We start from the raw sequence: 24,719 nt of genomic DNA, 5'->3' as shown, positions 1-24,719 counted from the left end.
TCTGACAGGGAAGACTGGGTACAGGCAATGCAAACAGCTCTAAAAACGCTGCAGGCCAATAATACCACATTGCAAATGAAGCTGTCTGACTTAAGCCATCTGCGGGGAGATCCTGCAGGAATAATATAAGATTAGTGAGGATCACAGAATGGGAAGGGTAACCTGTTCATGTTTGTGGCAAATATGCTGAGAGAAGTCTTGGAAATACCAGATGGGTATGCCTTAGAGACTGAACATACACACCATTCCCCTATGTCCCTTTCTTGAGATCCAAACCACCGACAAGCAATCATCATAAAATTCCAGTGCTTCCCCACTAAAGAGGATATTTTAAAATAAGCATGCAAAAAAGGAACATTGCACTAGTAATCTAATGACGCACACATTATGATCTTTCCAGACTATCAGATGTGGTGGAAGTGTGGCAAACCTTTACAGGGGTGAGGAGAATGGCATGTGATTGTAACAGGGTCTACCACCTTTGCTTTCCTGCTGTGTTCAGCATGATGGATGTTTTCACTCCTTCAAGACAGCTCCAGAAATAGAAGACTTCTTGTTGGGACTAGACCCCCCAGTAGTACATGCAATCGAAGAGTGAGGCAGTATGCGTGTTCCTGAGAAAACTGATTCAACTTTCCTACAGATTCACTTTACATGGATTCAGATATGTTCTACCTGTTTCTGTTGTACTTTTTATAATATAACTTATGGATAAATATTGTTTAGCTGCCCATATGATGACAATATGGGCCTAATACCACTGAAATTGTATATGAAGTTGGAGTTAATATAACCTTTATATTTTGTCCCTATCAGATTAATATAGGCTTATTCAAGCATATCTTTAAAGCTTATCATTGTTCTATTAGTATTATTATTAGCATTTGTTATTATTATTACTAGTTTTATTATTATTATTACAGCTATTATCATTCTCAATGAAAATATAAATAACATATAATCTCAGGTCATATGAAGGCCACAAGGATCCCAAGATCGGGGTAAGGCCATATATTTTATGTTACGTTAATAATGTTAGTATGTAAACGTACCAGAAAATTCTATGCATCTCAGAGGGGGAATGCAGGCATGTGCTTGCATACCCTGAAACCTATGAGGACCCCCACATAAAGATGAAGATTTGGGTAAAAGATGCCCAGAGGGACCATTTTAATCGCACTAAAGCACTTAACTATCTACACTACAATACATACATTTAATAAATGCACACAACTGATCCATACATTTGGCAAAATGCATATGAAAATTTGCATCAATTTTCATGCAGACAGAAAAATGAAAGTTCACACTGTCAGAGCTACCTTCGATATGGGGTGCAGAGAACCTCAATTAGCTCAGTTTTTGCTGATTTGCACAGGCCTCGTGCCTGGCATGCCTGTTCCACAAAAATCTTCATCTGACTCAAGAGAGGCCTCCACTTTGAGATATTTTGAGGAAAAACATTTTGAAAAGGCTGTGTAAATGTTTGTTTTGTTAGAATGGTCCCCAATTGGCTACAATCAGCCATATGACCTCGTGAAGGAACATAATTGTCTTCTGATATTTCTGGGGTCTCCAATGCGGAACCTGCAGGTGCCACTGTGTCCACAAGGCCTGCCAACCTCTTTTCCTTCTCTTCAAGTGAATGGAGCAATTTCGTCACTCAGTTGTATGGCAGGGCAAGTCCTCTTTGGGGCAACAGAGTCCTTGATGGGGGGTGGGCTTCTTCCCCCTCCAGCCAATTTTTGGCAGGGGAGCTTTTCCCCTCCTTATTGAAGTGAATGGACTGATTCCTCCATTCACTTGAATAGAGAGGGGAAAATGTCATCCCTGTTGAAAAATGGCTGGAGAGAGGAGAAGCCCCTCTCCAGCCCCCAGTAAAGACCTTTAGGACAACAGAGACGTAAGCCAGAGTGAGAAGCAGACACATGGGGTACACGTTGATACACACAGACAAACACAAATAAGGGGGGCACTCCCAACATTTTTGGGATTTGCCCCAAACACCCCTATAACAGCCAGTTTGTGGTGGTCGCAGGGCACTTCTTCAAAATACCTCACCTGCCTATTGGCCCACAAAGGTTAGGGAACCCTACATTGTTGTATATAGTTTGCTTTTTGGTGATTATGGGGTTAAATCTTTTTTTTGTATGTGTGCAGGTCAGTACCATCAAAGGTTTATTGGAATGAGGATGTTGGCTTAGGAGGCCAAGCATTTGCAGAAGCCTTGTGGAATAAGAAGACTTATTCCCCCAGTGGAGGTATCCTCCCCAGAGGAAGAACTGGATGCCCCAGAAGCCAAGAGCACCTGGGCCAGGGACTGCCACCAGACCCACAGGAGCCTGAACCCTTGGGGGAGATTGTTGCAGGGCCATCCCTGTCAGGAGAAGGGGACCCTGCCTCTGAGGCAGAGGCTGAGCAACCCCCTGACCCCCGGGAGCATTGTCGCCTCAAGCAACAGGCTAGAAGGGCTCCTACATGGAGGAGTGCTCACCTCCAGCAAATGCCTCCTTGGAAGAAAGTGACTCCTCAGAAGTAAGGTTCTGGAAAGGGATATTTGATTACTGTGTCAGGTCCAGCAGGCTTTGGCTTAAAAGCCCTCACTGGAAACCCAGCCAGTGTTGGAGCAACATTGTCCATTCAGCCTCTGTGCCTCCTGAACCAGGCCCAATGTCTGATGCTCTGTTTCCTGACCTTTTGAATTGCCTAATGACCCTGCTTCTGGACTGTGTAATGTACCTGACTGATTTACAGTGTTTGACTTCTTGCTTGTTATCCTGATCATTCCTGCCTGATCCTCTTTGATGGACTGCATGTGTTCTGACTTCTGCCTAGATTTAGACCAGCTCTGTTGTAGCCTGAACCCCATTGGATAACCACCAGTAGGCTTGAATGTTTGCTGACCTTACTGCAGTTGGAGTTTGCTACAGCCAAAGTAGGACACATGGAGCCAGAATATCTGCAGAAGAAGAGATGATAAGGAAGTGGGCCAGAGGTTCAACAGAAGATCAGTGAGATAATGAAGTTTGCAAAAGGTTTTACTTGGGTATAGGTGCTCAAATGTATGCAGAGAAAGAAAGTATAGAGGTTTGTAGTGAGTAACTGAAGGATTCAGGAGACAGGGATTTAGGGGAAAGTTGAACATGGAACTACCCTCCCGACTGTTTGGAGACAGGAAAGTGTTGGGAGATCGCCCCTGCTGCTTTCTGAATAGGGATGGACGAAAGTCACTTACCTGGTCCCGCAGCTTGCTTCGCGGTGGGGGGGAGGCACTCCGTTCCTCCCCGCCGAAATTCTGGCTGGGGGGGAGGTGCCCCGTCCCTCCGGCCGAGAATCCTCCTGGCCGGCTGGGACTCAAATGGCGGCGGCTGTAGCCACCGCCGCTTGCGTCCCTGCAGTCAGCCGTGATAAGCTACGTAAATCCTTACACAGCCTATCACAGCTGACTTTGGGGGGGGGAAGTGCGTATGCAAATGGTGGCGCCCATGGGCGCCGCCATTTGCGTTCCTTATTTTGGCACGTCTAGTCTACGTAAACATTTACGTACACTACGGCGAAAATAAGGGCAACGCAAATAGCGTAGACGCAACGCTATTTGCGTTCCCCTTATTTTCGCCGTAGTCTACGTAAATGTTTACATAGACTACACGTGCCCAAATAAGGAACACAAATGGCAGCGCCCATGGGTGTAAATCTTTACGTAGCCTATCACGTTCGCGTGTGTTTGTTTGTTTTTTAACTTGGAAATGGTGGCGGCGGTGGCGGTGCCGCCAAACCGCCGCCAAACCGCCACCGAACCACTGCCGAACCGCCGCTGGGAGCCGCCAGCGCCAGGGACATTCGGCAAAGGTAAGTCCCATTCCGGGGGGGGCGGGGGGGCAGACCGTTTCTCCATCAGTTTCGGGGGGCTGAATGCGTTGGCATTCGGCCTCCCGGAGATTCGTGGAGAAATTCTCCGACATCAGCCAGAATCAATATGCAGACAATAGGGCTCTTTTCCAAGGCTTTATTCCCATTCAACCTAATGACACTTAGAGATGCTAATTGCTCGTTCCTACGACTGAGACTTAAGACAGCTGCCTACTCAGAGGTTCTAATCTTAGGAATCAGTTGATCTCCATTTGGAGGGGAAGGTGGGAAACCTCTATACTTATGGGCTAGGAGGAGAGACTACACCCTTTTCCCGTGGGGCATCGGGGCGCCGCTGTTGCTGTCGTGCCAAGCGGGCTGAGTGCCTCTTCTCAGCGCCCGCCATCTCCCGCTTGATGCTGCGCCAGCGCCTAGCATCCAGAAACTGCCATTGCGCCTCCCTCTCCCTGCCAGGGTCACTATCATTCTCAGGAATGTGTACCGGGAAGGGCTCTCTCCCTAGCAGCTCCTCTGAACAATGCGCAGTTTCCTCTCCCGCGGTTTCTATCTCTTCCTCAGATCAGAACTGCTTTGGGGCTCTCTGGGTTCCAATCTAACCCTGACAGAGAGAACAGTATTTTTCATATATAAAAGCTTGAGGCAGAAGTTCAGAAATATAGAGGGAGGAGGATTAGGAAGATCAGAGAGTCCTAGAGGAAGGAAAGAGAGCTGCTGCAACTGGAGAACTGGAAGAGAATGCTGGAACTATGGCAGTAAGATATTGCTAGGAAGAGATCTAGAAAAAATAAGGATGCAGTCTAGTTAGGTTAGCTGGCTGCATTTATCCCTGGTTATTGTGCTACCCTATTGCTCATATGTTTGTGTGTGCATTGTATATGTTTATCTATTCAGATAAAATCTTTTTCCTATTAAAATTTTTTTCAATAAATATTTAAATTTTGTTCTTTGAAACTGGCTATTAGACATGGTCACCCCAAAATGTAGCCTGGAGACCCAAGGAGTTTTAAGGCTGGTTTGGTGGAGGTAGCCAGAGGGAAAAGATTTCCTGGTGGCAGTGGAAGAGGCCACTGGAAGACAAGGGAAAAAAGAGTGAGGCACACAATTTTTCCTGGGTTCCCTTCCACACACAGAACATGATGTCACTGATCCATGACTGACTTCTTTAGGAAGCAGTGCCCTCACTCACAATTTGGTTTCATTTACCCTTAGTGACAACAGCAAAAAGCCAAATCAGATTAGCTACAAAGCAGTATGATGTTATCATGTGAGATTTGTGATCCCTGGTTGGCTGGGATCTCTTGAGGTGGAATGAAATGAATATAAAGATGGCCACCAAAGCAATAGGTTCTTTTCCCTGGGATCTCCCCCATCACACCATTAAGCCAAAAAGCAAATCTAAAGAACATTTGACCTAATGTAAACTTGTGATGGTCCTTCAGATCTACCTCTAGCATTCATAATGTCCCAAATTGCATGCCTTTTCATTCTGACCTGTCTGTGCAAGCTAATAAATTTATGAGGATTTCCTTCTGCCCAGGGTGGCAACTGTACATCATCCAGCAAGGTCCCATCCTGCAAGCTTCCTGCAAGTGACAAAAGCAACTAGTCATTAAATCCTGAATGTTATTTGTGGTGTGATAAGGTTAATTCAAATGAGTTTTCTGTCCCCTCCCCCCCAACACACACACACACACTTGAGATCCTAGGGCCACAAAATACATACAAAAGAAGATGAAGTAGTATATCAAGATTAATGCTGCTTCTAGGACTGGCAAAGGAGAGGCAGTCCACAAAGCATAACCGTGAGTCAATACTCTGGATCAAGGCCAGGAATGTACAAAATCATCATCCTGGGGCCAAATGTTGGGGTGGGCACAATGTAGGAGCAGCATGAGAGTTGCTGATCACTGTTAAACTATGGAATTCACTTCTGCAAGATGTAGTGATGGCCACCAATTTGGATGGTTTTAAAAGAGGACTGGACAAATTCATGGAGGACAAGGCTATCAATGGCTACTAGTCATGGTGGTTATATGCTACCTCAAGTATCAGAGGCAGTATGCCTATGTACACCAGTTGCTGCAGAACATGGGCAGGAGAGTACTGTTGCGGTCATGTCCTGTTTGGGGGTTTCCCACAGACAGCTGGTTGGTCACTGTGTGAACAGAATGCTAGACCAGATTGACCCTTGGTTTGATTCAGCAGGGCCCTTCTTGTGTTGTTATATGATCCCTTTGGCCTTTGCCCAAAACTAGTTCTATGAGCTCAATCAAACATCTGCTGGGGATGAAAAATGGAGCCTGTCCATTCTTGAGAGTACTGACAGACAAAATGCTCTAGGCTCAGTTAGGAATTCTGCTCAGTTAACCAAGCTATTTCCCTAAAAAGAGACAAAATGGCATGGCTATTTTGAAGTCCAATTACGAGCCTCCTTTTTTTTTTTTTTTTTTTACCCATTTACATTCCTCACAACGTGGCTGGGAGCTGGATGGGTCCTTGGTTCCTCCTCCCAACTCCCTGCATTTGAGAAAAGATCCATGACAGACCTCTTTAGCAAGTAGTGTCCTCATTCAGACTTTGGCTTCATTTACCCTTAGTGACAACAGTAAATAGCCAAACCAGATTAGCTACAAAGCATCATGGCCTTATCAATTCCCTGCAATTGAGAAAATATTTTTTTTGAGTATAGATGTGTGGTTCTTAGCACTTTCCAATGCTCATCCAAATATGCATTCCAATGTGTATCCTGGCATGACCACCACGAAGCCAGATATGATTGACTTACAAGGTACTGTGATATCACATTCACCACATGATCCTTGATCAGCTCAGATCATGCAGGGAAGAAGACGTAACAAACTTTGAAAAAAATAGCAGCAAAGCAATAGCAGATTGGGTTGCAAACAGGCATGAAAATAAGATGAAAAAATGTGAGGTTCCCCCTCTCCTTCATGGAATATTTTAGCCTCTTCAAAGTGATTTTCACTCTGAAATTATTTGCAGTTGAAAATTCAGCAGTGCACTCATACTTACCAAACTCAAACTGGTTACAGTTTGTTAAGAATTCAGGGAAATAGAAGAATTCTGGGATGAGTTCCCTCACATCACTCATGTTATCTCTTGAGGCTGACTCCCAAGTGCTCTTCACGCTATGGAACATCCTGTCTGCAACATCAAAACCTCCTCCCTGGTGGGATGAAAGAAACAAAAGAGAAAGGAGGAAATAGACACAAGATTGCTGAAAGGCCTCACTATTTTCTGCTCAAAAAGAGGTGAAAAGAAACAGAATTGCAACCTGTGCTTATCACAAAAAAGGATGACAGGAAAAAACCACCACTACACACTATAGGGTGTTCTATAACTTGTCCTTCTGTATTTGTGTATTTTTAACCCAAAGAAGCTTTGGCCAAGCTGCAACTGAGCAGAAGAGAGTGGACAGAGAGAGACTGCTTAATCCTTTTCCCACTGGTTATTTTTCAGTACATGATTGTCCTCTTCAAGTTGCTTTTCCATCCATGAAGTAAAATATATGAGAAAGAAATGAATTTGTACCTATTCCCCTAGCAGGTTAAAAAGGCATGGTTAAATCAGAGATGACATTTGAGGTTTCAAAGGTTTCCACATCAATTTGGATCATTTCTATCTTGTGGTCCTTGAACATGTAGCTTGGGGCTGTGTGAGAACTATCACATATTGCCTAACCCTTACTCAAAATGTACACCCCTACAAAATATATATCCTGTTGGCTTCACTCTCTGCTGTCCAAAGATTGTTTGTTTGTTGTTAATAGTGTTTGTTTGTTTTTAATAGTGTTTTTAATAGGTAATAGTGTACCTGTGGAGATGTGAATCTGTGAATAACACACACATTTCTGCTGGCTTCTGTCCTGCTCTCTCTCTCTGCCCTGCCCAGTGAACTGAAGAGTTAATGCAATGAGGCTTACTCCTGAGAAAGTCAACACGCTGCTTTTGGGATTAAAAAAACAACAACTCCATTCCTTTGTTAATTTATTAATTAATTTGTTAATTAATTTTGTTAATTTGTTGTTTATCTGTGAATAAGCTTAATGTATGTCTTTTGATGCCTTCTCGATTCTCTCCTATGTTTTTTTTTTGCTTGAAGGAACAACTGGCTGAAAACGCACTGATATGTCTGCTCAGAAGTAAATCACATTCTCTTCAATGACTTTTTTGTTTTTTTAAATCTCTACTCCTTCACATCAGTGCACCTCCAAATAAGCTTAATGAATGTAAAAACAACAACAACAACAACCACCACCACCACCACCGAAGGAAGAAAGGAAACTTGTTGATGCCAAGACTCCACCTAAAGAGCCAAATTAATGCAGTTTAAAATTATGTTTGCCTCACAAAGGCGAGATTTGTATCAAGTCTACACTGGATTAATTGGCTATGTGTGCCATGGGAGGGGTAGATTCAAATTCAAGAAAACGTGTTTTTAAACTGCATCAGCCTCAGAAGATGCCTCCGTGTAGATTGGTCCTTGGTAGAAGTTCAATAGCCAACAGCCTCTTGGGATCCAGAGTCCATTTCAGAAAATGATCCCAGAGAGAAGGTGTCTAACATTTGATGACCTCATTAACTTGCTGCAATTTTAATGACTCTCTCCAGGTCTAAATAAAAGAATAGTATTTCTACCATTCAAAAGAACAAGCAAGAGAACAACTCCAAGTGCCTTACTAAATCAATTGTCATGAAAAAATTGTGCTCCCATTTCAAAATTCCTCGTTTTTATAGATTTTAAAGCAACATCTTCCCTAAAGGATTTTTTCCCCTCCCTTGTTCTAAAAACAGATCAACAATAGAATTTTGTTATACTGCCATCTAGTGATAATTTTGGAGGGTGCGCTACACTGAACTTGGAAAATTTTGTCGTTCTAATAGTTTTTAAATATATTATCAGTACAATAAATCTCTTATCAAGAGCAGATTTACAAAGTATGAATGTAACATATATTGTTGACATAAATTTATTGTATTTTATGTGAGTGTTATTCATGATACTCTATGTGTGCTAACCATAACTGCAGAGTATACACACACGCACGCACGCATATATATATATGGTATCAATTAACTTTAAGTGCAAAAATGTGTTATTGGAACTGGGGCAAGGGAGCTTATTGGAAGGAAAAAGCTCTTTTTCTCATGAATGGATAGACCTTCATGAGGGTGCTTCTGAAGTTAGCTGTAGCCAGCTGTAAGCCTGGCTGTGTTAGGGAGAGGCCCATTTAAAGTTGGGTGCAGGAGCTATGGCTGGGCCTGAAGCTCCTGTTTAAGTCCAGCTGTATATCTGTTTCTTTAAGATAGTAAACTAGATCTAATGTTAGGCAGAATGCTATAAACAGTGAAATCTTAACATGGTTGAGCAGAGAGATCCTCAAAGAATGAGAATTCTACCAAACATGATTAGCTAAGCTCTGCCAAACATGCCTCCCAGTTAGGTAAAAATAAGATCTCAATGATGACTGTATTATTGGTTTAAAGGAATAAAAAAAAAATGTTAATTTTAATAAGGATGTGCTAGCCACTATTTCTATTATGCTTCTAATCATCCTAATTGTACTGTAAGTAATGTGTCTTGCTTGTTTTATCATTGCAAAGTTTTGTCTAATACTGCTTGAGGAGTAAATATATATTTTGTGGTAGCACTTTGTGTTGTCTCGTTTAAAAGGCATTTCAAGAACCACTTCCCATAAATTAATTCTTAAAGCTCAGAACACTCAGCTGGGATTTATAAATCTGTTGCTGAATGGGTTCTGCAGTTTCTGTCTTGGTAAATGAGTCAAGAAAGACACACCTGTTCAGGTAAAAGAAACAAACTAGTCAGATGATGCCAGAATGGTTCACCTATCAACACTAACACTCAGAAAGTATTGTGCAGCTATTCTGTCTTTTTTTCCTTAACAGGGCTTTTTTCTGGTGAGAAGGAGCGGTGGGAAAACACAGGAGGGCTACAAATGGAAGATGATAACATCTGTACCTCCTGTAATATTCTGTGAATGATGTCATACAATTGTAAAGTAAGCAGTAAAATAAGTAAAAACAGTAAAAAAAAAAAGAGAGAGAGAAAGAGCACACCGTCAGAAAAAAACTTATTTCTGAAGCTTGAATTGAAGCTCAACATTCTAGTCAGAACTTGTGGGAAAGGGAGTAGATGGCTGAAGTGGACATTCAGTACATGCCAATTTCCTGGCTGTGACAACTGAAGTAAAAAACTATATCTGTAACCTAGACATACGTTTGTAATATTCCTGTCTATATTTTATATTTTACATTTCATATCTATTATGCTCTATGTTTTTATTGTAATGCGATGTAAATGTGCCATACGATAAATACATAATAGTACATGCCAAATTTTGAACAACCTGGCCAATAGCTTCAGTTAGCTAAAACTGACCACTCTGCTCATTACATGATAGTTGCATTGAATGCCATTCAGGGCCACTTCACATGATTTTAACAGGTACCCATTACAGATCCACACACGGTATACCTGCAGAATTCCCACACAACTGCCTCAGCCTCAGACAACTGCAGTTGATAGTCAGTGTGTCACTAGCTGAGGTAGTCGTATAGCTGCAGAATGGTACAGTGTTCAAATTATAGCGGAAATTTAGGATGAAATGGACAACCCCCTGACTTCCCCCAATTTTAACCAAATCATGCCCCCCCATCGCAGTCTTCTAAAAACAGTAGCTGGGGGACATCACAACTGGAGCACTGACTGGAATGGCATGTACAGAAGTCTTCGTGAGTCAGATTTTACACTTTATTGCAATAAGCGAAAGATGTAGTGTGACTGTCAATGTGAAACACGTGAAGTCAGTTCAAGTACTAGCAAGCTCATTGTGAAATCAATCATTACCAGACAACAACCCTCAAAGGCAAATTTCAGTTGAAACTAAAGAATATTAGAAGACAACCAGGCTATATAAAAACCATCAGCTAACAAGTATCTCCTTGAAGGCTCTTCAGAGCTGTGTGTATTTAATCTGCATACATACTACACTGTGCCCAGAGTAAGTGACTGACACTTTTTCATCTGCTTTTACAGCTTTTATGACAGATGATGGTAATCTCCAGAGAAACAATGTGATTTGTAATAAAAAGGTTATCTGTATTAAATAAAAATAATATCTACATAGGAAATTTTGTTAGTGCCTCAAATCTGGTTAAAGATATTACCATCCAGAAAAAAATGTAATTTTTTGCAGCTGTCTAATGCATTTTAGAGGAAGTAATATTTTTAAAATGTAAAGCTGTATTATTTATAAAGGAAGCAATAACTGATTTGCAGTATTTCTTATATTAATAAATGTATTTGCATATATTTATATCAGAATTAGTGGGTTTTCTTTCTCTCAGAATGCAAAAATTGCATAGACAGGAAGAAAGAAAGTCCAGAACAACTTTCTGGGCTGTTAGTAAAAACACAAAAACAAAGACACCCTTCTGACTCCTCTTTGGCATGCTTCATGCAAGACATGTGAATTCAGGGTCCTTTTTAAACTATAGCATTACCTTTTTGGATAAATTAGTGAAAAGCATTTAGACTTCATGCTAGCAGGAGAGAGAGAGAGAGAGAGGGCACATTTCCATTAACAGACTTGGACAACCACTGCCTCCAAGGGTTTTAGCCCTTTGTTGCTGATTACAGAATTCAAAATGCCCTCTGGCCCAGTCACGCATTAATCGTCTGTGTGCTATGTGTAAGCTGTCCTAATTGATTCATCTTGTGCTGTGGTCTCTTGTTACACTTCATTTCTGTTTTGTTTTGCTAATCCTTGCTGTATGTCCAAGCCCTCTTCTCCCAGAGTTGCCGGGTAAGGTTTCAATTATTTTTTTCCTGAATAAATACTAGGACTGGTGGCAGTGGCAGCTGGTGCCCACAGGGGCTGGTGAGGAGGAGGGCAGGGTCACCATAGGTGGGGCCAAAGTGGTCACCATGGGCAGACAATGGACGCGTTGAGATGATCACAGGAGCCAATGGTGGTGCACAGCCATGCTGTGGAGGGGTTTAGGGAAACACCCCCACCCCCGGACCACACAGCCATGCCAGGCAGCACGTTTTACCTATCCTCCCTGAGGCATGCCCCCTCTGGAGTCTTCCCAGCCTGGCAGACACATATCCCAGCAGCCACTGTGGCAGAAAAGGGATCCCGGTAGCTGTGCCAGCTGTTGCTAGGTGAACTCGGCCACAGAGATTTGCCGAGCAGAGCAGAGTGGCAACAACACTTCTGGCTGCTCTAGGCTCCCATCTCTTTGCTCAGTCTGCATTACCATCACCACAGGGCCCTATACCCCTAATGCAGAGTGTGGGTTACGAGGGCAGGTAATTAACTCATCATAGATGGGGAACACCCCTCCCTACATGACACATTAACCCCTTGGGGGTTGCTCCCAGAACTTACCCACCATGGCTTAGCGTGTCATGTGAACCCAGCTAACAACACATAAAAGCAGTCTTTTGAACCCAGCACCAGCCCATTGCAAAAGGGGGAACAGAAGCACATTAAATTGCATCATGCCTGCAGTGCAGTGGGGGTGGGGGCGATAAATCCACACAGCATCACAGAAAAATAATCTTTGGAATCCCCCCAAACCAGCAACTCATACCACAGAAAGGGGGAAAAGAGCATCTGAGAGCATCCAAAATCCCCCCTTTGCATGTCTGGAGAGCAACCTGAAAACTACCCTTATGCATGTCTACTCAGAAGTAAGAAGGACTGGATTACTCCAGCATAAGCATGGGCAGCAACTTCTTGGAGCATCCAAAATCTATTCCCTTGCACATTCACAGAGCATCCCCCAAACCACCCCTAAAAGATAGCAAGGGGCCTCAGAGGCCCCCTACCCCTTAAACACGCAAATTAAAAGTAAAAAAACTACCATCTTGTTGTTGTTGTTGTTCAGTTGTTCAGTCGTGTCCGACTCTTCGTGACCCCATGGACCATAGCACACCAGGCCTTCCTGTCCTGAGCTATTTCCTGGAACGTGCTCAAGTCCATATTCATACTACCATACCTGCTGGCTATTGCTACTTCCCTTCTCTTTCCTCTGGATTTATGGCACAAAGGCAAAGTCAAATTATCATCTCTCTCCTTCACACACAAACAAACAAACAAACAAACAAACAAACACACTTTTCTCTCAACAATGTGAAGTTGTAAATTAAATAAAGGAGACTCAGTACTATCCAGAAAAAGCAAATAAAAACCATAAGAAAGGCACTAAAGCAAGAAGGAGTGCTTTGGGTTGCAATAAATGCTCATTGTTGGCATGTCTGAGAACTGGGTTCTCTTTTTGTATTCCTTCAGTAAAAAAAGAGTAAAAGTCTGTTAAACTCCTCCATGCAGGCATGGGAAGAATTTCAAGGAAAAATATGAGAGAGAGAGAGAGAGAGAGAGAGAGAGAGAGAGAGAGAGAGAGAATTAGTTGGTTCTCATAAATGTTTGAATATATGTGACAACAGGGATTGGCTATGGGTGTCCTCCTTATCACCCTATCCTCCTCAGTCACCTGATTACCTGGGAGGGGGTTATACCCAAGGGCATATTCCTATGCATGTTTGGACAGAAAAGAAGTCCTACAACTCTTAGCATGCCCCAGCCAGCCACACTGGCTGGGGCATGCTGGAATTTGTAGGACTTTTTTCTGTCTAAACATGCATAGGATTGCATCCTAAGGCACTCAAATGGGTCTGTATCTACCAGTATCTGCCTGGTGCTTGTGCCTAGAGAAGGAGAGAGCAGCATGCACAAAGCTCTGCTTCTTTTGCACGTGCACAATATTTTTAGGTAGTATCGGGACCACTCAGTTTCAGACAGCAGCTTGGAGAGGTGGCTGTGTGTTGTATGTGTAGCATAGTAAACAATTCAATCTGTTTTGGGGTCAGGCTGGCAGTTTGCCAAAAGGAGACACAGGAGCTGTCCACATGACACAACAGCCCATCACAGGTTGTGGCATGCGCGAGGCCTGTGTAGCCACCACTTTGACTATGCAACCCCCACTTGGAGGTTGTCGTGTCATGCGAACCCAGCAAGCATGAGTTATACGAGGGTTAAACAACTCTCACATAACCATAAAAGAGACCATGGTTATGCGAAGGTTAGTTTAAGGGTTGTTTAACCCTTGCATAACCCACACTTGCGAGTTTGCATGACACAACAACCCCTGAGCGGGGGATTGGATATGCAACATGATGCCTGTAGATACCATGGGTTGTCATGGGTTAAATAACCCACAACAAGCTGCAACATATCATCTGTACCCAGTCACACACTCTACCCCTCCACTCTAATGGACAATGCCCCTAGATGACTCAGAGGTTTGTCTGAGCTTGGCTTGGATTAGAACCTAGGAGTTTCAAAAGACCCAAATCCCAACCAGACTTAAGCCTTCTCTAACTCCTGAACTTCAAAATCTGAGTGCTAGAGAAAGGAAGCCCTGTAGTATTTTTTGTAAGGCTGATTCAAACATTCCCTGCACATTTCAGGGGCTTCAGTATGAGTGGCAGACCCCTTCCCAAAGATCCCATAGGAGCAGATATTGTTTTTTCCCTAAATAATGTCCCCAGAGACAATGATACAGATAATATCATTTCCAAGGATGTTTCAGCCCCATTTTGAAAGAATGTGGCAGCAGCCAGGCTTCTTAGCCACTTAGAGCAGCTTGTACCTTTAAGGAAATTTAAAAACAGAAGGGGAGAAATCATTGGAAACCTTGTATCTGAAAGTTTACTAAGCACCCCCCCACACACAAATACCAAATGATTGCCCACCTGCTCCCCACCCACAGAGATGTTCCCAAATTTTACTGGAGAACATAGGGTGGGGACATGCCCTAGGTTTTCAGGGGATGTTATCCATGGGGCTTTTAGCCCCCACCCACAATTTCACTCCCACGTCATTCTCCTTCCCATCCATTAACTGAACTCTTAAGTTCCTTTAGGAACAGGAAAAAGGTTCCTTAGATGAGCCTCAGATTAGTTTGGGACAAGTACTCGAGTTGTTCCTATCTTTTTCAGAAAAACTCAGATAAATCCCAAGTTAATATGAGGAGAGTTTTTGGAAGTGTGACTATCTGTAATAAATACTGAATTTGAGACAATGCACTCATGTACCCATACACATCCTGTATAGATTTGACACATAGTATGCCAAAACATCAAGATAGGATTGAGAAGGTGACAATTTCTGGGATATTGAAGAAGGCAAAGTTAACTTCTTGTGGAAGAAACTAGACATCATGAGAAAGTGGAATGAATGGCATACACATTTGCTGCCAAAATCATCAAGGAAGACCAATGCAAGGTCAATATGGGAGGTTTTGTCTGGCTCAAAAATACAAAATTCAATCAAATTATTCACAATTATGACTGTAACCACCCCTGCGTAGAAGTCATCAGCCTACCTGCAAGGAGCGGAAGATCTGGGTGAAGGGTTCTATGCGGACCAGGTAAGATGCCACAATAATTGCTGAAGAGTAGTGTGTGCAGTAATGGCACTGGGCCGAGAGGTTGCCTGCAAATGTGGAACATGTACCTGCTTTATGCATAAGACTTGCAATAAGACTTTTAAAGTCAAATACTCCTACAGCTATGTAATAGTTCACCTTCTCCCTAAATGTTCATACAGGTCATATATGAATATAATGTGTCCTCATTATCTGTACTCATAGCAGGTGTGTATTGAATGGGTATCTAATATTGTATGTATTTTTGCATTATTTCCCCCGCATTTTATTATGCAATGGGTTGCCAAAATAATATTTATATGTATAGAATGTGCATGTTCTGAGCATGTTAGTGCCTAGGAATAGAATTTTATGATGAAAATATATTTATGGTCCTTGAGATGAGTTTTTGAGCTGCAGATGACAACCTTCTCTGCTAACTTGTAAGGAAGTGCCAGCTTCCTAATTTCTGTGGCTCTAAAGGAAAGATTTATAGGACAGGTATCTAAAGCCAGTCCCTTCTCCTCATCTTTCTGTTCCTTCTTCATGATTCTCCTCTCAAGAATAGCAGTTTCAATATTAACATGCACTTCCTAGCTGGTGCATCAGGAAGACCATCAGCCTCATTACCATTTGGGTTTTAGCAGCCAGATTTCCTGCCTCAAATGACTAGGAATGGAGTAAGCGTTCAGTGTAGGAGTGCTCTAATATCTGAGCATCCATGCTCAAATGGCTGTGAAAAGAACTGAGGTACACACAGCCTGCTCTAACCAGCTTCCTGCCTGATTTTGCTTCCACTCTGCCTCAGGCTAATGCTTCCCCCTTTCCTCATGGCTATGCTGGGCTATCTGTCTAAACATGACAGTGATAACTAATCTTATTCTTCATGTTTATACACCATTCAAGAATAAAGGAGGGTGTGTGAGGGGCTGTGATCATAAGTGAAGTGCAGATACTTCCTGTAGGAGGGCCATATTGAGAATTTTAGGTGAATTTCTGATAGGTCAATGGATGCAAGAAAATCCTGAGGTTTGATGACAGCTATGATAGTCAGTAGGATTTCTATTTTGAAACCCTTATTTATTTTAAACCTTTTTATCCCACCTTCACTTGAAAGACTTCAAGGCGGGCCAGTTAACAACAGTCGATCAAAACAATAAACACTATAAAAACTACAAGCAACAGGGATTAAAGAAGTAATAAAAAGCAACCCCTCAAAGACAATTAAAACAGCTTCCAACAGATTTAAAATACCAAGGTGAAATCCTATCAATTGCATCCTCGGTAATCGGAAGCCCCCGAACTTGAAGCCACCTGATCATCCAGTCGTGGCCTGCAAATTTTGGTAGACGGGCTTTTCAGCCTGCCTAGCCAGGGTGCCTTCAGAGGGGGAGGGAACAAAGCTGGAAGAGGCTCAGGATAACTCGTACCCTGGCCTCTCTGGTCTCCTCCCCTCCCCGCCCACTGGAATGCCCCCTTTCCTCCTGCTCTGAAGTTGCCTTTCTGACCTCTGTGAATGGTCTAGGGAAGTCGAGGAAGAGAGTTTGCTCTCTTCGTGAAAAGCTTTCCTTAAATGTCTTCTTCAACAATCTGTCGAGCTACTTCAGGCTTAAAAATCACCTTCATAACCCCATCTAGGGATGTACGGAAGTCACTTACCTTTTGACAAAATGTGATTCGAGGTGGGGGGAGGCGCCCCCTCCCTCCCCCGAAATTCTGGCCGGGGGGGAGGCGTCCCGTCCCTCCCCCCTGAAATTCTGTCTGGGGGGGAGGCGCCCCGTCCCTCCCCCCAGAAATTCTGGCCGGGGGGGAGGCGCCCCGTCTCTCCCGCCACGAATCCTAGCCGGCTGGGTCTGCAAATGGCAGCGGCCGTAGCCGCCGCCGTTTGCATCCCTGCAGTCAGCCGTGATAGGCTACGTAAATGTTTACGTAGCCTATCACGGCTGAGTAAAAAAAAAAACCATGCGTATGCAAATGGCGGTGCCCATGGGCGCCGCCATTTGCGTTCCTTATTTTGGCACGTCTAGTCTACGTAAACATTTACATAGACTACGGCAAAAATAAGGGGAACGCAAATAGCGTAGCGTCTATGCTATTTGCGTTTGCCTTATTTTCGCCATTTGCGTACGCACGGTTGTTTTTGTTTTTTGTTTTACTCAGCCATGATAGGCTACGTAAACATTTACATAGCCTATCACGGTATTTTTTAAAAATCTAGCCGTGATAGCCTACGTAAATCTTTACGTAGGCTATCTAGGGTTGGGGGAGAATTTCTCCCCGAAACTTCGGGGGGCGAGTGCCAACGTGTTCGGCCCCCCGAAGTAGTTTCGGGGAGAAATTCTCCGCACCCCCCCTGCAACCTGCACCCCCCCTGGGATGGGACTTGCCTTTCCTGAATGTCCCTCCCGGCGGCAGGTCCCGGAGGCGGTTCGTCAGGTCTTCGACAGGGGCAGAGGCGGCAGCCGGTCTTTTGACCGGCTGCCGCCGCCACCATTCCAAGAAAAGTAAAAAGTATCACGGCTAGATTTGCAAAGTCAGCCATGTTAGGCTACGTAAATCGTCACGTAGCCTATCACGGGTGACTTTAAAAAAAAAAAAAGCGCGTACGGCTAATGGCGGCCCCCATAGGGAGCCGCCGTTCACGTTCCTTATTTGGTCGCTGTAGTCTACGTAAAGATTACGTAGACTACGGCAAAAATAAGGGGAACGCTATTTGCGTTGCCCTTATTTTCGCCGTAGTCTACGTAAAGATTTATGTAGACTACAGGGACCAAATAAGGAACACGAATGGCGGCTCCCTATGGGGGCCGCCATTTGCATACGCGCTTTTTTTTTTTAAAGTCACCCGTGATAGGCTATGTGACGATTAACGTAGCCTATCACGGCTGACTTTGCAGATCTAGCTGTGATAGGCTATGTTAATCGTCACGTAGCCTATCACAGGGGTGTTGGTTTTTTTTAACTTTTTATTTCGCGGCCGGGCGAGGCGAGGCGCCTCCTCCCCGGCCTGAATTTCGGCCGGGCGAGGTGGGAAGCCTCCCCCCTGGCCTGAATTTCGGCCGGGCGAGGCGGGAAGCCTCCCCCCCGGCCTGAACTTCAGGGGGAGCAGCGAAGCACCTCCCCTCCACCTCGAAGCAAGCTGCGAGACCAGGTAAGTGGCTTTCGTGCACTCTTAAGGCTATCACATTTGTTTGTTTGTTTGTTTTTACTGGAAATGGCGGCGGTGGCAGCCGGTCGGAAGACCAGCCGCCGCAGCCGCCACCGCACCGCCGCCACACCACCGCTGGAGCTGCTGCCGCCAGGGAGATTTGCCCAAGGTGAGTCCCGTCCTGGGGGCGGGGCGGGGGGGCAGACCGTTTCACCACCTATTTCGGGGGGCCGAATGCACTAGCATTCGGCCTCCCCGAGATTCGTGGCAAAATTCTCTGACATCCCTAACCCCATCCTTCTTTAGAAGTGGGGAAAAAAAAGAATAAATCTTGAAGTGCTGCTGGACCTGTGGACCTGGGTTTATAGCTTCAATGTCCAGCAGAAGTTGAATGCATAGCCAGTCATCAGCTGACTCTGCAACCTGAAGGAAAACAATGCCCTCCTGCCTAAATAGGAGAACAAATATGTGGGCTCCTGCTGTCATGTCCCTTTGACTTAGTTTGGCCCTTTGACTTGGTGTTGCTTTGAACGTTTATTGTAACACTAGTTAATTAGTTATAAGTACTAGTAATAATGCTAAGTATTTAGCAATGCTAAGATTATTGTATTACTCAGGCTGAGGAATCATGAACCGAAGTGTACTCCAGATCAGAGCCATCAGGTGCTTCAGGCAGGGTGGTAGCAAGGCCAGCAACAACATCCTTCACTGGCTGTCTTGGTGTTTCCAGTACAATACCTCACTCTGCTCAGCTCCTAATCCTGCGCAACTCCTTGGCTGGACAACTTCCTTATTCTTTTAGCGGCCTTGCTACAAACCCACTCCTTGTCTTCCTGGACACCTCTCTGGCCTTGGCAATAAGACAGGGAACCCAAGGCAGTACTGGTGAGAATAGGGCACATACCTTCACTCTTCTCTACTTCTTTGTAGCGATGGATGAATTTCTCTTTTCTCTCTGCTGTCTGTGCCCCCATGGGCTTTGATAGGTCACGGAAGGTACTGGGATTAGTCAAGTCTAGAGTCTAGAACAAAATCACAATGTGATCTTACTCATATAGGCAAACCCAGTGCAGTGGCAACTCTAGAAAAACAACAGCAATATATAGAAAATGCCTTCACCAGTGTGACAGACAGGCCACCAATGAAACAATGGGTGATTTAGCAGAAATGGCTCACCTGGGAATGATAATCAGCAAGAACCCATGGAAACACTGGGTACTGCATGAGGTCACTGTACGTCCGTCCAGCCAGAGTGTTCAGGTACATGAGGTAATCAAAGTTGCTGATCTCTCTCCTCTGCCATGTCATGGAAACAAAGATAACTGACTCATCCATAGATAATCTCCAATAATAATTACAGATCTCCCTCCAGTGGAACAAATATACCACTTGCTAGCATTAATGGCTACTGGTTAGTTTCTAATAGCCAATGATAGACTTATTCATGTCCATGAATTTGCCTAGTCTTTTAGAAAAGTAATCTAAGAGAGTGGCCATCACCACATCTTGTGGAAGTGAAATTTGCATGGTGTGAAAAACATTATTTTGCCTATTCTGAGCCGGCTGCCAAGCAATTTCATTGGGTGACTCTAAGTTCTAGGGTTCCTTCACACCGGTCTTTTATCCTGTGATTGAGATTGCTCCTTCATGGACGTTTGTGGGCTCTTTACATGACACAGTGACCCTGTCGTGACCCTCCTGCACTAAATGCCCTTTGTTCTGTTTTTAAATATATCGCAGATAACGAGCTATCAAATTACCCGGTTGTGTTCCGCTTCAGTTTCTTCTGTGAAAAGAGTTAAAGCGGTAAGAAGAGGAGCGAGATCAATGAAAGACAATGGAAGACGCAGATACGGGGAGGAGGAGGGGGGAGGAGGAGTGCGTGTAAAGGGAGTCAGTTGTGATCCTGCATTTAAAATGGAAGCAGAAAGCCCCATTTTAAATGCAGGATTTTAGGATGGTGTAGAAATGCCCCTAGTGTTATGAGAAAGGCCAAACAATTTCTTTCCATCACACACTCTATTCATAATTTGATAGAGGTTTATCATGTTCCTTCTTAGTTGTCCTTTTCTAAATGAAAAAGCTTGAACTGCTTCAAGTCTGAAGAAGGGGGAACTATGAGAGGCATAGTGATGGGTAAGTAGACTGTGATGGGTATGTAGATTGCATGGTGAATTGCCTGCCTAGTATAAAGTTTGCAGATATCACATGCTGCCTAGATAGTTTTGTAAATACTGCTGGGGTGGCATCAGTATTCATGGTGCATGTTGGTACCAATGATGTGGGGCAATGTAGCCATGAGATCCTGGAAGGCAAATTTACATTGCTAGGTAGAAGACTGAAATCCAGGACCACCAAGGTAGCTTTCTCTGAAATGCTACCTGTTCCATGTGCAGCAGGGCGAGCTAAACAAGCAAAACGGATAAGATAGTGGTATAGAGAGGAGGGGCTCAGATTTGGTAGGCACTGGGAAACATTTTGGGGCAAGCTGGGGTTGTACAAGAGAGATGGGCTCCACTTGAAGCAGACTGGAACCAGACTCCTGGTGCTTAACATAAAAAACATGGCAGACCAGCTTTTAAAATGAGACCTAGGAGAAAGCCGACAGGAGTTACTAAGCATCCAGCTCAGTTTGAAACATACCTAGGGGGATGAAGGTGAGTATGTATCTGATTGCCCAAATGGGAGATGGGGAGGGAATATGCCATGAGCATATGGTAATTCATGATAGCTCATCAAAGAGGCCTAAGAGATATACCTGAAGGTGCACATGCCAGAGACATCTGGGGAGGGACACCATGTGTAGGTGATGATATGCAATTGCTAAAAGCTTCTGAGCCTTGATGGGAGAGTTGGAGTGCCTAATTTTAAAGCAGAACTTAGATACAGTGGCCATAACAGGAACCTGCTAGAATAGAAAGAACCAGTAGGATACAGTTATCTCTGGATGTAAAATCTATAGGAAGGACAGAGAAGGTCGTACTGGAGGAGGTGTCATTCTGTACATCAAAGAAGGCATAGTGTAAAGCAGACTACAACACCTAAAGAGGGCAGACTCCTCCACAGAGCGCTGTAGGTGACAATACCAGGCTCCAAAAGTAGTTTAGTACTGGGGACATGCCACTGTCCCCCGTACCAGAAAGTTCAGGATGATATTGAGATAGAAAATGAAATCAGGGAGGCATCCAATGAGTAAGTGTTGTAATAATGGGTAAATTCAATTACCCCCACATTGATTGGGTAAATGCATGTTCCAGTCATTACAAAGAGTTTAAATTTTTCAATGCCCTAAATGACTGTGCCCTAGAACAGTTGGTCATGGAACCAACCAGAGGGAAGGTGACTCTGGATTAGGGGTGTATGAAGCCCTACTTATCTTGCTCCACTGGGGTCCGCGGGGGTGTGTGTGATCTGGTCCTCCCCCCAGAATCCTGGTCCTCCCCCCCGGAATCCTGCCTGGCCAGCTCTGCCGGGCTGCTGCGGACGCAAATGGTGTCCTGCATAGGGGACGCCATTTGCGTCCCTACGCTAGGCCGTGATAGGTTATGTAAATATTTACGTAGCCTATCACGGCTAAAGCGGGGACGCAAATGGCGTCCCCTACACCATTTGCATCCCCACTTTAGCCGTGATAGGTTACGTAAATATATAAGTAGCCTATCACGGCCTAGCGTAGGGACGCAAATGGCGGCCACTACGCCGGCCACCATTTGTGACCGCAGCAGCCCAGCAGAAGACGCACTGGATGGCAGACACAAGGTAGGTCTGTTCTGGGGGGATTTCGGGGATGGGGGGGTAGTCCATTCTGCCATGGACTCCATGGGGCCGGATTCTAAAGATTTCTCCGCCATCCCTACTCTGGATTTAGTGCTATCAAATTTAATATGCATTTAAGTGGAAAACTGCCAAGGAAGTCCAGCACAGTCACTTTTGACTTCAAATGAGGAAACTTCTCTACAATGAGGGAATTGGTGAAAAGGGAGTTGAAAAGGGGAGTCAACAGGGTTAAATCTCTTCAAAATGCTATGAGTTTTTTTCAAAACTTCTACAGTATTAGAAGCTAAGCTATAATGTACATCACAGGCCAGCAAAGGTAGCACCAAGTCCAAGATGTAACCAGTGTAGTTAATAAGCAGTGTCGAGGAAGCTATTAGAGAAAAGAATGTTTCCTTCAGAAAATGGAAGTCCTGCCCAAATAAGGAGAACAAAAAGGAAAACAAACTTGCACAAAAGAAATGCAAGCTAACAGTAAGAGATGCAAAACAGCATTTTAAGGAGCATATCACTAAAAACATCAAGGCCAACAATAAATAATTCTTTAAATATATCAGAAGCAGGAAACCAGCTAGGGAGGCAGTTGGACTGTTGGATGACAATGGAGTTAAAGGAGCACTAAAGGAGGATAATGAGATTGAAGAGAAGCTGAATTAATTCCTTTCATCTGTCTTCATAGCAGAAGCTGTAGGACATACATCTGTTACTGAACTGATGTTTGCAAGAAGGTAGCCTGAGGAACTAAGGCAAAAAGTGGTGACAAGAAATGAAGTTCTTGACATTATGACAAATCGAAAGCTAACAAATCACCAGGCTCAGATGGTATCCATCCTAGAGTTCTTAAAGGACTAAAAAAAATAAAATGTCTGATCTTCTAACAAAAATATTTAATATGTCCCTAAGATCAGTCTCTGGACCAGAGGACTGAAGAGTGGCCAATGTAACATCAATTTTTAAAAAAGAATCCAGGTGAGATCCAGGAAATTACAGGCCAGATAGCTTAATGTCTATTCTGGGTAAATTGGTGGATAAAATTAGTAAGCATATAGAACGACAAGTCCTGCTGAAAAAGGATCAACATGGCTTCCACGAAGGAAGGCCTGTCTCACTAACCTTTCTTTGAGAGTGTCAATCAACATGTCCCTCACCAAAGACTCCTGAGCTAACTTAGCAGTCATGGAATAAGAGGAGAGGTCCTCTTATGCATCAGTAACTGGTTAAAGAACAGAAAGCACAGAGTAAGAATAAATGGTAAATTCTCCCAATAGAGGAATGTAAATAGTGGGGTCTCACAGAGTTCTGTATTAGGACCAATGCTTTTCAACTTGTTCATAAATTACTTGGAATTAGGAGTGAGCAGAGAGGTGACAACCTTTGCTGCTGACACCAAATTATTTAGGGTAGTTAAAATTAAAATGGATTGTGAAGACTCCAAAATGTTAACTCCAAACTGGGAGAATAGGTATCAAAATGGCAAATGCAGTTCAATTAAGCAAATATAAATTATGCATGTTGGGGCAAAAAATCCTAACTTCACATATTCACTCATGGGATTTGAGCTAGTGATGACTGACCAAGAAAGAGATCTTGGAGTTGTAGCGGACAGTTCGATGAAAATACTGACTCAGTAAAAGGCAAATTTTACTGCTGTGAAAAAGGCAAATTCCATGTTAAGCATTTTTAGGAAAGGAATCAAATATAAAACTGCCTATATCATATTGCCCTTATACAAATCTACTTTGTGACCACACTTGGAATACTATGTACAGTTCTGGTCACTGCACATAAAAGGCTATTTCTCCAAGGCATTTTTAGAGACCTAGTTCTAGGTTATTATGGCTGTTCTATCAATTCATATGCTGTTTGTTTTGCATTATATTGTATTTTATTCTTTTAAATATTTGTATTACATTTTATATACTTTAATTGTCATATGGCATTTTAGTTTTTTAACTGTTTGTAATCTGCCCAGAGAACATTAGTTATTGGGCAGCCTAGAAATGTACTAACTAACTAACTAACTAACTAACTAAATATGGTAGAGTAGGAAAAAGAGCAGAGGAGGTCAATTAAAACGATCAAGGGGCTGGAGCAACTCCCCTATAAGGGAAGGTTACAACATCTGGGACTGTTTAGCTTAGAATAAAGGTTAGTAAGAGGAGACATGGCAGGTGTAAAAAATTATGCATGGTGTGGAGAAAGTGGATAGGGAGGGATAGTTTTCTCCCTCTCTCATAATACTAGAACCTGGGATCATCCCATAATGCTGATTGGTGGGAAATTCGGGATAGATAAACAGAAGTACTTCTTCACACAGCACATAGTTAAGCCACTTCCACAAGATGTAGTGATGGCCACCAATTTGGATGGCTTTAAAGAGGGACTGGACAAATTAATGGAGGATGTGGCTATCAGTGGCTATTAGTTCTGATGGCATGACTGAATAA

The 24,719-nt window shown here is 43.6% G+C and overlaps 1 protein-coding gene across 4 annotated transcripts in view; it reads right to left on the bottom strand.

Moving 5' to 3' along the window:
• The window catches only part of WDFY4 (WDFY family member 4), a 415,677-nt gene that overhangs the window by 63,534 nt on the left and 327,424 nt on the right, over positions 1 to 24,719 (bottom strand). For all 4 annotated transcript variants that reach the window (XM_084845114.1, XM_084845112.1, XM_084845113.1 and 1 more), the window contains 5 exons: positions 19,675 to 19,794; positions 19,403 to 19,520; positions 15,309 to 15,418; positions 6,904 to 7,057; positions 5,362 to 5,453 (listed from right to left, as the gene is read on the bottom strand). In XM_084845114.1, the coding sequence (XP_084701240.1) occupies positions 5,362 to 5,453; positions 6,904 to 7,057; positions 15,309 to 15,418; positions 19,403 to 19,520; positions 19,675 to 19,794 (594 nt within the window). The remainder of the gene's footprint in view (positions 1 to 5,361; positions 5,454 to 6,903; positions 7,058 to 15,308; positions 15,419 to 19,402; positions 19,521 to 19,674; positions 19,795 to 24,719) is intronic.

This window comes from Heloderma suspectum, chromosome 3 (assembly GCF_057233095.1).
Source record: "Heloderma suspectum isolate Gila_16-S chromosome 3, 16-S_ref, whole genome shotgun sequence".
Taxonomy (NCBI): domain Eukaryota; kingdom Metazoa; phylum Chordata; class Lepidosauria; order Squamata; family Helodermatidae; genus Heloderma; species Heloderma suspectum.
The sequence above is the reverse complement of the archived record's forward strand: the minus strand, read 5'-3'. Positions and strand labels throughout refer to the sequence as shown.